Source organism: Magnolia sinica, chromosome 18 (assembly GCF_029962835.1).
Source record: "Magnolia sinica isolate HGM2019 chromosome 18, MsV1, whole genome shotgun sequence".
Classification (NCBI taxonomy): domain Eukaryota; kingdom Viridiplantae; phylum Streptophyta; class Magnoliopsida; order Magnoliales; family Magnoliaceae; genus Magnolia; species Magnolia sinica.
The window spans coordinates 23,554,458-23,569,562 of record NC_080590.1 but is presented as its reverse complement, the minus strand read 5'-3'; the positions used below and the strand labels follow the sequence as shown (position 1 = coordinate 23,569,562).

General features: G+C 37.6%; 4 protein-coding genes across 6 annotated transcripts in view; all 4 read left to right on the top strand.

Annotated features, from left to right (window-relative positions):
• Positions 1-4,062, top strand: part of LOC131232608 (uncharacterized) — a 34,186-nt gene extending 30,124 nt beyond the window's left edge. For all 3 annotated transcript variants that reach the window (XM_058228958.1, XM_058228957.1, XM_058228959.1), the window contains 2 exons: positions 2,817-3,173; positions 3,260-4,062. In XM_058228958.1, the coding sequence (XP_058084941.1) occupies positions 2,817-3,173; positions 3,260-3,811 (909 nt within the window). In that variant the 3' untranslated portion in view covers positions 3,812-4,062. The remainder of the gene's footprint in view (positions 1-2,816; positions 3,174-3,259) is intronic.
• LOC131232607 (mediator of RNA polymerase II transcription subunit 15a-like) overlaps positions 1-15,105 on the top strand; it is a 67,978-nt gene that overhangs the window by 23,134 nt on the left and 29,739 nt on the right. The window lies entirely within an intron of this gene.
• Positions 11,026-12,431, top strand: LOC131232310 (uncharacterized). Its single transcript, XM_058228547.1, has 3 exons — positions 11,026-11,517; positions 11,618-11,846; positions 11,938-12,431. The coding sequence occupies exons 1-3, from the start codon at positions 11,026-11,028 to the stop codon at positions 12,429-12,431; spliced, it is 1,215 nt and encodes a 404-aa protein (XP_058084530.1).
• On the top strand, positions 12,659-14,711 carry LOC131232309 (uncharacterized protein At2g29880-like). The gene is made up of 3 exons (XM_058228546.1): positions 12,659-13,094; positions 13,213-13,854; positions 14,310-14,711. Exons 1-3 carry the CDS (start codon positions 12,666-12,668, stop codon positions 14,709-14,711), a joined length of 1,473 nt encoding a protein of 490 aa, XP_058084529.1. The 5' UTR covers positions 12,659-12,665.

Sequence of the window (15,105 nt, the reverse complement as noted above, 5' to 3'; positions counted from 1 at the left end):
ATTGAGATTAAACCTCTCCTAGTACTGAATTTTCAAGCATTCTTTACTTCTTCTTCTTCTTCTTCTTCTTCTTCTTTTTAATAATGAGACAAGCCAAATTCCGTCCACGTCTTCTTATTGTATCCTGATTTAAAGGAGCCAAATACTAAGGCAGGTGGCTATGGATGTCCGAGATGCTTCCCATAAGGGCCTGTTTGGATACACCCGGCATATGTAACTATTTTTGCTTATGGCAGCAAAAAAGCTACTTATTTAATAGAAGTTAGTTTCGTAAGCTACTTTTTAAAAAGTAGCCTATTAGCTTAAACTTGCGTGTATGAGAAATAAGCTACTTTTAAAAAAGGTGCTTACGAAACTAACTTTTATTAAAAAAGTAGCTTTTTTGCTACCATAAGCAAAAATAGTTACTTGTGGGGCTGTATCCAAACAGTTACTTATGACCCATTTCCAATTTCTTATTAGCTTAGTATCTTGTTCCACCTTATCGGAGCTTCCCATGAGGTTCAGCTTTGTGGGCCCCACCTGTGTGGTGGACATGCACGCTGTGCATTTGGTGGGTCCCCGCTATGTTATGGGATATGGCAAAAATCAACCACATTTGGAACTCAGGTGGGCCACACTATCTAAATAATGGAAAATCATGCCTAAAACCTCTAAAAGTACTTAATGGGGCCCACTAGAGTTTTGGAATGGCCTGAAATTTGGTGTGGCCCCTCATCCAAGTGGGACACACACAATGGATTGGATGGATTTATAAATCACATGTCACTAGGCCCTAGATACAATCAGGAAGTTTTCAATGGGCGAACATCCACTCTCAATTGTTATCCGTGGTATGGCCCACCTAAGTCATGGTTTGGCCTAATTTTTAGTCCCATGGCTCATCATGGAAGGGCGCATTTAATTAATGGAATGGATGTTTGTCACACATCATAGTGGAGCCCACAGAACTCAACCTCATGTGGTTTTTTTTTTGGGTACTATTAGTCTATTATGAAATGAGTCCCATTTTTGTTATGAGAATGAAATTAAGAGAATTACAGTTTCTTTGTCTTGAGATTTGAATGGGTGTTGTTGCTTTTGTTTGTTGTGAGAAGGAGATTAGAAATGGGGGTTGTTGCTTTTGTATGTTACGAGTAAGAAATTGGAAGAAATGTGATAATCTCTTTTGTTTGTTTGTTTGTGACTTTGGTTGTTATGATCTTTTCTCATGAGATGGAACTGGGTCATATTGTTTATGTTGGTATGAGAAAGAAATGAGGGGAAAAAGACCAGAACATTGGTTGTGTTTCTCTTTTTTCATATCTTATTTTGTTTTTTCCTAATTCTTTCTCATGAGATTATAAATTGGTCTTTCTACTTATGTTGGTATGAGAAAGAATTTGAGAAGTAGAAATTTTTTTTGCAACTCTTGTTTCAAGTTTCTTGGCGGCTTAAGTTCCAATATTTTGTATTTTTGTTTTATTTATTTATTTTTATTTCTTTTCTTGTGAAGATTGTAAGTTGCTCTTCTTATTTACATTGATATGATAATGGATTTGCAAAATTCAACATCATAGTTATAGCCTGTGATTTTAGTTGTGCTCCTTGAGTAATTTTTAGTGAAATTGGAAATGGGTCACCATGTTGATTTTTGTGTTTTTAGAGTGTTGGAATTATCTCTTCATGCTCTTGTTTCGAGTTCTCTTTCCACTCCTATTTTATTGTTTTCGCGGTTTCTTTGTCTCCGTTGTTTTCTTGTTCGTGCTCGTCTCCATTTTTCCTTTTTGCATTTGGTGGATTGTAGTGGATGATTTTGTGAATGTAACCATGATAGGATGTGGTTTTTTCTTACTTGAGAGAATTTAAACTCTCTGGAATTACAAATTTGTTGAGACTGGTTTGGTTAAGTTATCAAGATTTATCAAGAGTTAGAAGCCATTGATCATGGTATTACAAAATGTTTAAAGAAAATGACGTGAAAAGAATTTGAGTAGAACTTTGCTTCGTTTTTTTTTCTTCTTATTTTTATGTGGTGACTCTTGTTTCAATTTTCTTGGCGGCTCAAGTTCCAATATTTTGTATTTTGTTTTTGTTTTTTTTTTTTCCCTTTTGTTGTGAAGATGTAAGTTGGTCTTCTTGTTTATATTGATATGATAATGGATTTGCAAAATTCAACATCGTCATTATAGCTTGTGATTTTATTTGTGCTCCTCGATTCATTTTTAGTGAAATTGGAAATTGGTTAGCTTGTTGATTTTTGTGTTTTTGGAGTGTTGGAATTCTCTCTTCATGTTCTTGTTTTGAGTTCTCCCACCACTTCTATTTTACTATTTTTGAGGTTTCTCTTTGCGTATCTCTGCTGTTGTCTTCTTGTTTGTGCTCTTCTCTGTAATATTACTTTTCTCATTTGATGAATTGTAGTGGATGATTTTGTGTATGTGACCATGATAGGATGTAGTTTTTTCTTACTCATGAGAATTTAAACTCTCTGGAATTACAAATTTGTTGACATTAGTTTGGTTCAGTTATTAACATGTGTCAAGAGTTGAAGCTGTTGATCATGATATTACAAAATGATTAAAGAAAATGACATGAAAAGTGTGAAATGTAGCTTGGTTTCAAAATGGTCTAAAACTTTTTTATTTTAAAGGCAAGGGTCTAAAATTTGATGCTAACCATTGTTAAATGTAACTTATTTTAGAAGGGTCTAAAACTTTGATGTTACTAGCTTTTACATTTAACCCGTATATAAATTTAAATTGATACATTGCTACTAACTTGTATGTTTGAACTTTAATCACATGTTAATAAAAATTTTGTTTCCATGATTGTAGATGATGAACAACATTGTTAATTTGCCACCGTTCGATGAAGCAACAAATTCTGTGAATGCAATTTGGACTCACGAGCAGGAGAATTTCTTTATAGAGCTAATGGTCTCAAAGATAAGGGCAAATCCAAATAGGCAAACATTGACCTTCAACAAAGAAGAGTGGAAAGAAATGCGGATAGACTTTTACCATCGATTTGGGAAGAAGTATGATAACAAACAATTTAAGAACAAACATCATCATTTGAAGCAAAGGTGGAGTTGCTTTAGTAAACTTTTGAAAGAAGCATCTGGACTGGGGTGGGATCCAGTCTTGCAAACGGTGACCGCAGAGGATGGATGGTGGGATACATATTTGAAGGTTCTCTTCTTCATCTCATACCATTGCTGTTAATTTTTTAATACTTTTTTGTATGGTACTAACATAAACTTTTCAATGTACCACAGATAAACCCACAAGCATCCAAATTTCGTAAGGCTGGATGTCCCGAGTATGATCAGCTTTGTTTAATATTTGGAGACACAACTGCAAGCGGACACCTCCAAGCTTCACACAAGCATACATTTGATATCATTGATGTTGAGTATGCGGAAGAAGCAATTGCTATTGAAGAAAATTTGGCTAAAAGTGTTCCCTCCACTTCTCTTCCTTCCAATCCTTTGCCATTAACTCAAGTTGGAGTATGTCGCTCTAGACATCGCTCACGTACACCACCTAGTATTAGCCGCCGTGGACGGAGGGAGAGCAATACTAATGATCTCTCCAGCATGATTAGGTTCGTGGCCGAAGCTACCCACAGGAGGGAAGATCAGAAGGACAAGTACAGTATAGAAGCTGTCATGCAGATTTTGGAGGAGATGACTAATGAGTTGGACGACCGTGTCTACTTTAAAGTCATTGAGTTGCTCCAGCAACAAGGGTGGAGGGAGACATTCATTCTTATGCCAGATCATCGGAGGAGAGCCCTCTTGTTGAGGATACAAGAGGACTGCAGTTAGATGTTCTTTTCATGGTACCATCTTTTGCTTCTTAGGCATAGACCTATTTTATTTTAGATGTTATAACAATAGATGGGATGGATGCTATTAACACTCAATTCACAGCTTGGCATGGACCTTTTCTGTTTCAATTGTTTCATTTTGTTTGGATGGGTATTTCTTTTTGTAAATGGTTTGGATGTTTTAAATGTTACAAGTGCATTAATGAGAATGTTTAAAATTTTAATTTGGAATGGTTTTTATTGTTTCAATGTTATAGATGGGTGGATGAGAACGGTTTGGATCATTTTAATATTTTAAATGTTATTGATGGAATGGCCTGAATGATAACAATATTACGTTAATTATCAAGTACCTTACAGGTTTTGGACACAGGATGAATCCCTATAAACAGAAATCATGCCGACTCATCCAATTCATCCGATGTGAACTCATTAAGTGTTAATGAATTAATATCTACCATGGTTGTCGGGCATCATTATAACTTACATCTATGTAAGCAATCTTATCGGGATGACATACTAATACAGGTAAATTGTATCATAAACATGGTTTTAAGAAACTTTGATAGGTGCCCCAACATGTTCTACATTTTGTTTTGAAAATATGAATTGAATACTAACTTCTTATTTTTTAATCCAAAGAAAGTGTAGGAGCAATCGATGGCATGCATGTAAGTACTTTTGTGCTAGCAAGTAAATAACAAAATATTATATAGAGAAGAAAGATCAATATGACCCAAAATATAATGTGTACATCTAACTTTGACATGTGTTTTACATTTGTCTTAGCTGGGTGGGAAGGATCAGCTATAGAAAACAAGGCCAAGTCAAGGATGGATTGAATTATCCAATCAGTGTGATTTTTGTATGGTTAGTCCATGAAATCGGATTTTTTGCATGCTAGTCCATGAAAAGTATTCTGGATTTAATACAGTTCAGATTAATTGATTGTATTGTCCAAGTGAACCAACAGAATTTGGAGCACTGTAGAGTTGGTGCCTGAGAGCATTGGAGCATCTCTCTTTTAACTGTTCCCTTCCATATTGGCAAATTTAAAATGTTCTAAGTACTATATATATATATATATCTCTTCAATTGAGCTCCTTCATGTAAGAAATCCTTCAGAAAATCATATACGATTGGTTTTCTATTTTGATACATGCGCATGAGGTCCTTCACAAAACAGGGTAGCTGACAGGGATAAGCTAGATCCCTCTTCTTGGGGACTTAAATCCATAGATTTAATGGGATCTCAAAATCTAGATTGGTCTGTTATTTAGAATTTATATTGAATCCTACCAAGCTACAACAAACTCCACTTGTGATATGGCGATGCAAATCTGTTTTCGTGGTATTGTTAGGACCTCATGAATAGTTAGTAACTGATTCTTGTCTTGCATCTCAAGTGTCCGCCAAACCCAATTCTTGCCTGCTAGATCCCCGTGCCTATCTTCAGGCGCACAAGTGTTTTTGTAGAAGTTCCTTGTTTGATTTGCTTTTCCTTCGAACCATGATCCTCCATGATATCTATTTATCACCGTACCATCCATGTTCCATAATGGTTTGGGTAATTTTAAATCTAGGGGTGGTAATGGGTTCGGTTCCGGCACGATGGGGTCAGCCCAAGCCTGACCCATTAGCTAAATGGGACAATAATTCCTGCCCAAACCTGACCCACAACCCATTACCATCTGACCTGGTCCAACCCGCTTAAAAATTCACGAAGCCCAACTAGAGCTGAACCTATTTAATTGCAAATAGGTCGAGCTCGACTGACCTGACCCAACTCAGGTTTAAGAATGGAATACGAGGCTAATGCTATGCACCGCCTAGCACAGTCAGTGGATACATGCCTGCATATTAAAAAATAAAAAATCTATCTTTACTTATTTATTTTTTTTCAATATTTTGCTTCGCCTTTTGGGTTGGGTCAGGTCAGGTCAGGTCGGTCAGGGTTCAATCCAACCTCAACCTATTTACTTAAATGGGTTACATTTCTAGCCCAGGCTCAACCCACTACCCATTTAGCTCCTCCGAACCTGCTCAAAAGCGAGTGAGACCAGTTGATCTGTGGGCAGACAACCCACTGCGACCCTACTTAAAACTATTAGTGGCTTGAATGCTTGTTACGAGCCATATTCAATCTGTTATTCATGCTTTTTCATTCTCAGATTGCTTAAAATTATACTTTTATATGGTCATTCCCATTCATACTTTCCTCTCAACTTTTTTAAACCCTCATTATGAACAAGGTTATCGGGGGTATGTAACTATTCCTTCCTCTTCTTCTTCTTCTTCTTCTTTTTTCTCTTTTTTTTTTTTTTTCAGTCAGGTTGCCTAAGGGCAGTTTGTTTTCTAATTCACCATTGAAAATACATGTAAAATGATCATAATTATTTACCACAGTAATTTCAACGTTTTGGTTTGATGTTTTGCTTTTTGAACACTAAAATCAAGGAGAGATACGAATTTTATGTGTGGCTCACATTGTTCATCCATTCTGCTAGCTGATTTTAGGATATGAGCCCAAAAATGATGCAGATCCAAAGCTCAAGTGTACCATACTATAAGAAATAGTGGAAATTGAAAGCCTGTTGTTACAAACTTGTTAGGGGTCGTTAGAAGTTTTGGATCAAGCTGATATTTGTGTTTACCCCTTATTCATGTCCATATAACCTTATGAGCTAGCTAGCTGACAAATAAATAATCTTACAGCCTTGGGAAGAAAAAACCTTTCAACGGTGGAAGTTTTATGACCACCGTTTCTTATGGTGCAGGCCACTTGAGCTTTCGATCTGCCTCATTTTTGGACTAATGCCCTAAAATGTTCCGGAAAAATAGATGAACATTGTGGATATGTCACACATCATGGTGGGGCCCACAAATCAAAGTTCATTCTTTCTAAACCGACTTTGGAGATGAAACTATTTACCTGAATTCAAGTAGACGAAGGGAGTAATAATGACCTTTTTAAAAAAAAAAAAAAAAAATTTAACACACGCGCACACACCACCACACAGTCACCCCGTAGTGGGATTTCACCACCTATGGGTACTAGGACCCTCAACCAGGTGTTGAAACTCCTAAGAGTCTACCACCGGAGTGAGAGCAAGGACCCTGGAGCAATAATGACCTATTTACCAAGTATCTACAGTACAAACAAAAAAAAATGAAAAATAAAAATAAATAAATAAATCTAACAGCCCCCAACTAAAATATTGGTAACATACTTACAGTTGTGAATGAATCTCAACTTAGTGGGAACAAGGTAACAACATGAAAGATCCAAACGGCTTTTTACTGATGTTATATGTGCACAGCCATCAGATGTGTGCCTCTTTTTTTAATCCTAAAATGAATTTTATTAAACATATAAAAAGGAAAAAAGATAGCACTAGTGTGACAAATTTTACTGAGATTTTGAAAATATTGCCATGTTCTGGTGGAAAATTCATTAATAATATTATTGTGAGAATATCATGAGTTTCAAAATCCCAGCGGTTCTTAATTTCTTGCTATTTCATCAATAGAAGTATCATGATTTTTATGAAATAAATATGTAAAATTTTAATAAATTTAATTTTTACCCAAATTTTAACCTTTTAAAATCATTTATTAATCTATATTAAATATTTTTAAATCTTTGATTTGCAGTGAGTTTTTACATATATTATCAGAGAAAAATATCAAAATGTGAAAATCTGCTAAGAAAATCACAAGATCAGTTTCCATATATCATTATTATCTGTTACTGTTTGGTTATGGCGTTATTCTCTTCCCAGGGTCATTATGTGGTCAGACTCAGCAATTGAGTCTTAAATCCATGGTCATGATATCGTACCATCTTATCTACCAAGTCCCGCTGTACAACTTGCGTGGTACATCACTAATGTCATGAAAAAGGGTGCCCCGTAATAAGTTTTGTTATTGCGGATAGAAATTATGTATATGATATTGCTCACATCTTATTTAGAAACGATGTATTGTCAATGAAAAAGCATTGTATCTATGCTAGTGGGTGTGATTCCACCATCAATCACGGTGGGCCCATAGATACGGTGTGGACTCAAGACCGGCCTATTTCCTGCCAAAGGCTATTAGACCTTGATGATCCCTCACCCAGCCAAGGGCTGCCACGTCTTTGCACAGCAACATTAGCTTTGGCAAGTGTGGTGTGAACAAGGTTCATAGCATCCATGAGTTTCAATATTGTATTTTTCGGTATTTCAAAATAAATAAAAATGATCTTAAATGATTTGAAATTTTTAAATTTTTTATTTTAAAGTAACTAAGGTATTTTGTCTTATAGTGATGTGTGTTTAGTCCATGTCGAATGAGGAAAATAAAAAAACTTAGATTTATAAGAAAAAGATTTTACATAGGGCTTAGGTCTTTTTAGGGGACATGTGAATTTTATTGATTGGGAGTTGTGTCATCAGCCTCAATCCATGCCATAAACTACACGCACTACGCCGTGGGTGTGGCGTGATGCAGTGTGTTATGGCATACTCGAGTATGCTTGTAAGTGCAAAAGTTTTTTTTTTTCATTTTTCTTAACTTTTGAAATTTCATTTTGTAATGGTTGATTAGAACGGTTATTTGTTGAACAAAGCTGAAAAACGAAAAGTTTTCTTCTTAAAAAACCCAACATGCATGATTATTGGTACGAGTGTATATACACCCATTCGAAGCAACCTTTGAAATATATATAAGAAACTTTTCTGGTTTTAAATTTATAATCAATTCAATTTTTCAGTTCTTTTTTTCATTTCAAATCTCTGTAATAATTTTTTTTTAGTCATCTAGTTCAATCTTTGGATTAGACATATTGTGACAGTTTAAGTCTTCATACATTGAGTGCGCTAGTGTGACGAGGCAATATTCGAAAGTATCCTAAAGATTGATTGTCTAGTACTCATTTTGCATTATGTATCATACAAAAAAAAAAAAAAAAAACAAAAAACAAATCAGTTTCAAGCCGAATAACCTTCCTCATGACTCCAATTAAATAAATTTTCTAAATTCCTCCTTATCTAAATTTTTAATTTTATTTTAATTTCTTTTTATAATTAATTTTAATTTCAAACTTTCATAATCACCATTTACATATCCAAAACTTTTGCATTCAATTACAAGAAGCGGGGCCTACCTTCGGTTGGAGACCTAGGGTGGGAAGATCTTATTACATAGCTGGAGAGATATATAGCAGGAGAGAATATTACATAGCTAGAGAGATTTATAATCTAATAGATCTCAGCATCCACACTTCTTTTGTTGGCAAGTGTTATACAATGCTCTAGCCGCCTTTGAATTGATATAAGAGGGCCCGTGATCCAGTAGTTGAGTACATTGATACAATGGCCCCCACTAAGGATTGCCATCCCAAATGTCATGGATGAAAAAGATAATAACCCTTCAATTGGTACCCAACAAATGTCCGGTAAAGAAAGAAAGCACACCAGCTATTTCTCAATTTGAAAATCCTAAAAAAAGACACATATAGCCAAGATATTCTAGGAGGTGGGATTTTTGGCTCATGGAACATGGATTATTATGCATATCATATTGGCCATTTGGATTAATGAACGGTTGTAAATCCCCTGATTGTTTGGCAGCATAAATAACTAGGGGTTTCAAATTCAGGGGGTTGCAATCCCCTCTTTGAGGGGGCTCCCAATCCATGGGGAGAGCTTGGATTACACTTAAAATCATTTCAATAGTAACATGTGTATCACTATACACTATAATTCTATTGGGCACATGGCCTACTAATAATGATCATCATCGTCCAAACATTGTCCATGTAAATCAGCACCATCCAAACATTATCCATGTAAATCAATGATTAAAAATTGTTGGTTAGTCACTAAGACATGATCTTGTGCTTGTGGCCCATCAAAGACTTAGAATTTCATCATTTTTTGACAAGACATATATTTCAGTGGGTTTATCACAACCATTGTATCAAAATTTACATATCTCACTAATTAGAGATATTAAAGTTAATTTAGTAATTAAATTCGAATCCTTGTAAATATATCATGGATAGTTACTTTTGGATTAAAGTTAGATTTACATTCCATGGAGCGAAACACACGGGAGGATTGCAAATTGAGCGGGTTTTTAATCCTGGGTTTCGAGTCCGGGGGGTTACATATCCACGCTCCCAAACAGGCCCAACAGACGTCATTTCTAACTTTATGTTCTGCTACTAAAGTGAAATCTCTTGTTTTCTTCTTCTTATGTTCTGCTACTATAATATCTATTAGAAAAGTATAAGACTGCAGAATTCATTTCTGGGTTTTGATTATTGAACTGGGTTTATGAGATTTTTTCTTTTTCTAAGAGCTTAAAAGTATTTTCCCAAACATAGATATTATTGTTTTTTTGTTGGATTTTAAGGAGCTTTGGTTGAGTTTCAAATAGAAAACAAAAAAATATATCTAGTTTGATTCATCTTTTTTATGAAAAAGAGTATCATGGGTTGCTATCCATTCTAAAGAATCACTTTTATTAGGCAATTGATATTTGCAACCATCCTTCCATGGCCTGGAAAGAAGATAGCTATAAGAAATAAGGCCAACTCAAGGATCGATTGGATCATCCAATCAAGGTGATTTTGCATGCAGCCCATTACATGTGTTCTGGACTCAATGGATAATTCAGAGTGGGCCATAATAACCAATACAAATAGGAGCAGCACTAGAACAATTGACGAGTGACCTCTGGTTTTCCTTGCACACTAATGCTACTTCGTTTTGTTGGTCATTGATTGGATTATTGCATGCATCTAATGCTACTCCAACTCTAAGAAAATGATACGCCAGATTGCATTTTGTACTATACTTGCCAAACACCCTACAAGACCAAATTGCACTTTGTATTATGCCTACCAAACGCAATAAAAGACTATAATGCATTTTGGACATGCGTGGACCAAATAAACAAATTCAGTTTTGTAGACAACTCCTTTCCTGATTTCATGGAAATGGTCCTAACTTCCAATTCTCTTGAATCCACCCCAGGATAACGTGGAATAATGGATATTTCTCACCTACAACTTGGGTGGTTTGATTATTTCAATATACGTAAAATTGTTTTAATTACAAGTAACTATACAAAATAACAATGCACATAGAAATAAAGTAGGAGTTATGAAGATATTTATTAAATCATCGACGTTGTACATCTAGGTGTAGGTGACCTAGCCAAATGGGTAGCGAAGAGGAGGAGGACGAACGTAGGACCGTGGTCGTTCAAGCGGTGGCAGCTTGTGTGGCAGCGGTTGGAGAATACTGCCGAGCTTACATGTTTAAACAACCGACACGTTTTGGGGATGATGAGCGGGCAAGGTTCATCAACTCGATTATTCGGGCCACTGATCGGGACTGTGTTACCCAACTCAGGATGAGTCGAGAAGCATTTTTCTTACTATGTTCTCAACTCCGTGAGAAGACACTTCTTTGTGATAGTCGAAACGTCAGTCTTGAAGAACAAGTCGTTATTTTTCTTCATACGGTGGGCCATAATGTTCGCAATCGTGTCATAGGGCATCGTTTCATTCGTTCGGGCGAAACGGTTAGCCGGCATTTTCATCGCGTTCTTGATGCGGTGGTATCACTGTACCCTGTTTACGTGAAACAGGCCGGACAAGAGCCACCCACCGACCTTCAAACAAATCAAAATTGGGCTTCATATTTCCAGGTATAAGTATTTCTGAAGGTCTCTTACCTACTATATTGTTCAGTTTTGTCTATCTATTAACAAATACACGCCGATTTAATTCACATGTAACACATCATAGGACTGTGTTGGTGCAATTGACGGTACACATATTCCAGCGCATGTTCCAGCACTCGATCATGCTTGCTTCCGCAACCGAAAAGGAGCTTTGTCCCAAAATGTTCTTGCAGCCTGCTCATTTGATATGAAAATATTGTATCTGTTAGCCGGTTGGGAAGGTTCTGCATCAGACGCGAGGGTGCTACACAATGCATTGACTCGAACCGATGATCCTTTGACGGTCCCAAATGGTAGATCACTATAATCATTACACTGGAATACATTTTGATAGTTAATGGTTCAATCTGATACGCTTAATGTAACATTAGTTCTAATATGTAGGAAAATTTTACATAGTCGACGCTGGATATGCCCATTCGCCAGGATTTATGGCTCCTTACCGCGGTGTTCGATACCATTTGCAAGAGTATCGAAGTGGCAGAGCACCGTCGAACATGAGGGAGCTGTTTAATTATCGTCATGCCCAGGCGCGGAATGCAATTGAACGTTGTTTTGGCTTAGTGAAGGGTAGATTTCCGATATTGAAGACGGCAATCCAATATGCATTTGAAACACAAGTGAAAGTGGTCATTGCTTGCTTTGTCTTACATAATTTCATTCGATCTGATATTGATTGCGGTGAAGATCTACACGCTGCTGGTATATCAGTAGGCGAGGTGGAGGGTAATCCTACACCCACCGAGGTCTCCACGCATGACGAGCAACAGTGTTTATTTCGATCGAATCAAGTGGAGAAAGAAGCGTGGATTAGGGTGCGCGATGCCATCGCAGAGCGAATGTGGGCAGATGCGCAATGTAATAGTAGGATAAGATAGCACAGTAGATAGTCGCTACATTATTATTTACTTTTTGCAAGTTTTGTCTTGACGTATAAAGTATATTACACCAAACGTGTTGTAACTAATTGGAGCGAATTTGGATTATTTTGCGACCTGTTAATCAACCGTATAATTTGCCTAAAACTTTGCGACTTTCTTTACACATGAACTTAAGTGGTTTGATTGTTTGAATAACAGGGCATATAATAGTTTATTTTCTGTGTAGGTAAAATGTCGGACAATTGTCTATCTGATACATCCACACCTATACAGTCGCCCGTTCGGTCCCCTGCTATACCTACGCGATGTTCACCGCGAGAAAAGACAGTCAAATCCCTTGCAGAACCCCTCTTCCGGGCAGCAAAGAGCAAGTGGAGCTCTCAAATGGATCAGGTTTTATGTAACACATTATTGGAACAAATCGCGCTGGGAAGGAAAGCCGACAATGGCTTCAGAAGAGAAGCATATCAAGTTGCGGCCGAGCAAGTGACAAGACAAACAGGGGTGCCTGTCACCTGGCAGAACGTACAAAACAGACTCCGATATCACAAAAGAGAGTACAATGTTGTCAGGGACATGCTTGCTGCTAGTGGATTCGGTTGGGACAATGAGCGTATGGTGGTAACTGCGCCAGATGAAGTATGGGAAGAGTATCTCAAGGTACTATTAAATCTAGTTGTTCTATATCTGTATATTCCATGTATTAGCTTTCAACCCAAACCTCTGATTATATAAATCTGAATACATGGAAATAATGCGTAGTGTTCTGTTTCTGTAGTCACACCCACGAGCTGCAAGACTAAGGGGCAAGAGGATCGAGAGAATGGATGACCTAGGGGTTATCGTCGGCTCTGATCAAGCGACCGGACGTTATGTAAAGGGATCCAGGACAATGGCTGCATCGTCATCTAGGATTAATCGAGATCTGAATGAGACTTGGACGGAGTTAGATGGCGATCTTGACGATCATGTTGACCTCTCTGATGATACGTTAGGGGATTCTATAGGGACCATGCGTGGTCAATTTTCCTCGGACACACCGAGCATGCCAAATCGATGCTATCGCGGCACTCCCACTCAGACATCTGATACAGATCATGGCCGCAGTGGGAGTGGGAGTAGCACCAAAAAACGACAACGCCCACCTCGACCATGTGATGTACTTGGCGTTTCTCTAAGGTCTGTTGCAAACGCTATGCGCGACTTTGGGCTAGGAAAGGAGGTCAACAGAACTAGCAAAGTTTTGGATGTCCTCGAAGAGGTGCAGGGCCTAACCAACTCTGAGTTCATTGAAGTTGGTCAGCTCTTAAGTAGAGACGAGAACATGGCATCCTTCTTTGTTAGCCTACGCCCTGAGCGCCGCGTGGATTGGTTAAAACAAACCCTCCGAGAGAAGTTTGGTGATGGTGCTAGTGGTTCCGTTTGATTATAATCATCCGATGATGATACAGTTTATGCTTCTAGAATTGTAATAACTAATATTTTTTTCCTTTCTTTTTCTTTTGGCTTGGTTGTGTGGATTTCTTTTTTGGTTTGGGATTGGTTTGATCCTGTGTAGGTTTACATTTTGTGGATGACATTAAACTGCTTACAATTGATAACATTAAACATTTTGTGGATGACATTAAACTCCCAAAAATTGGCACATGTAAGCTCTAATACAGGTCTTCGACGAGGGAGCAAGGTACGTGTTAATATGGGTTTCAATGCAATGCAATAGCCCCACCAAGGCAGGTGTAAATAAGAAATTCATCTTACTTCTCTTTCTTCAATATTAGATATAGACATTTGTATCTACATGTATCTTATTGTATCCGCTATCTTCATTTCACTATGCGATCTCCTGAATTGATTGAGTGTTATTTGTTTCTGTAGATGAAGAAGGAAAAATATTACGTTGTTCTAGTTGGACGTCGTGCAGGGATTTATCTATCTTGGGAAGAGGCCCGATTGGAAGTCGAAGGATACAGAAATAGTAGGTTCCGGGCCTTCAAAAACTGGAGAGAAGCTGCAGCTTATTGGGAGAGTTATCATTCTGGCACCATTGCTGAAGCAAGTATAGTATCGCCACACACCGAGGCACCTGCATCCCATTCAAATGAAGGGCTCGCCTCCCGAATGACGTCATGGTCGTCGACCCAACAGACGACTCGAACAGTGGTTTCTCGTGCGACTTCAACGGATGATGCCGACGTGTCAAGGGGTGAAACGTTAGCTGCATTGCTAACGGGTATTGTGGTTGTGTTTTTTATTTTGTATATTGTCATCAAACTTTAATCACTTGATTTCCCTAGTAAACAATTTCAGTACTAATCAAGCATACCATGATACTATGTTACATGGAATGCAATTCCTGCTCAGCCAACGTGCCTCTTTAGGAAATCAGTACTATGAAATGGGTGGGACACACCATAAGCTCACCTTTTCTAAAAAATATCAAGCTGAAAAGCCTGCTAGGTGGGGCCCACCCCTATGTCGAGCCCGACAATCGGGTGTCCGTTGATGTTACCCACATGATGAGCGGACTGGAATGATTTTTGTGCTAGCCAACTTCATGGTGCGGCATCCCATTCTAGCTGGACAGATGTTGAACACGTGGCATGTGGGAAGGAACGTGATCTCAGTACCACAAGTTATGGTACATGACCTATACCTATAGGTGATCAGCTCT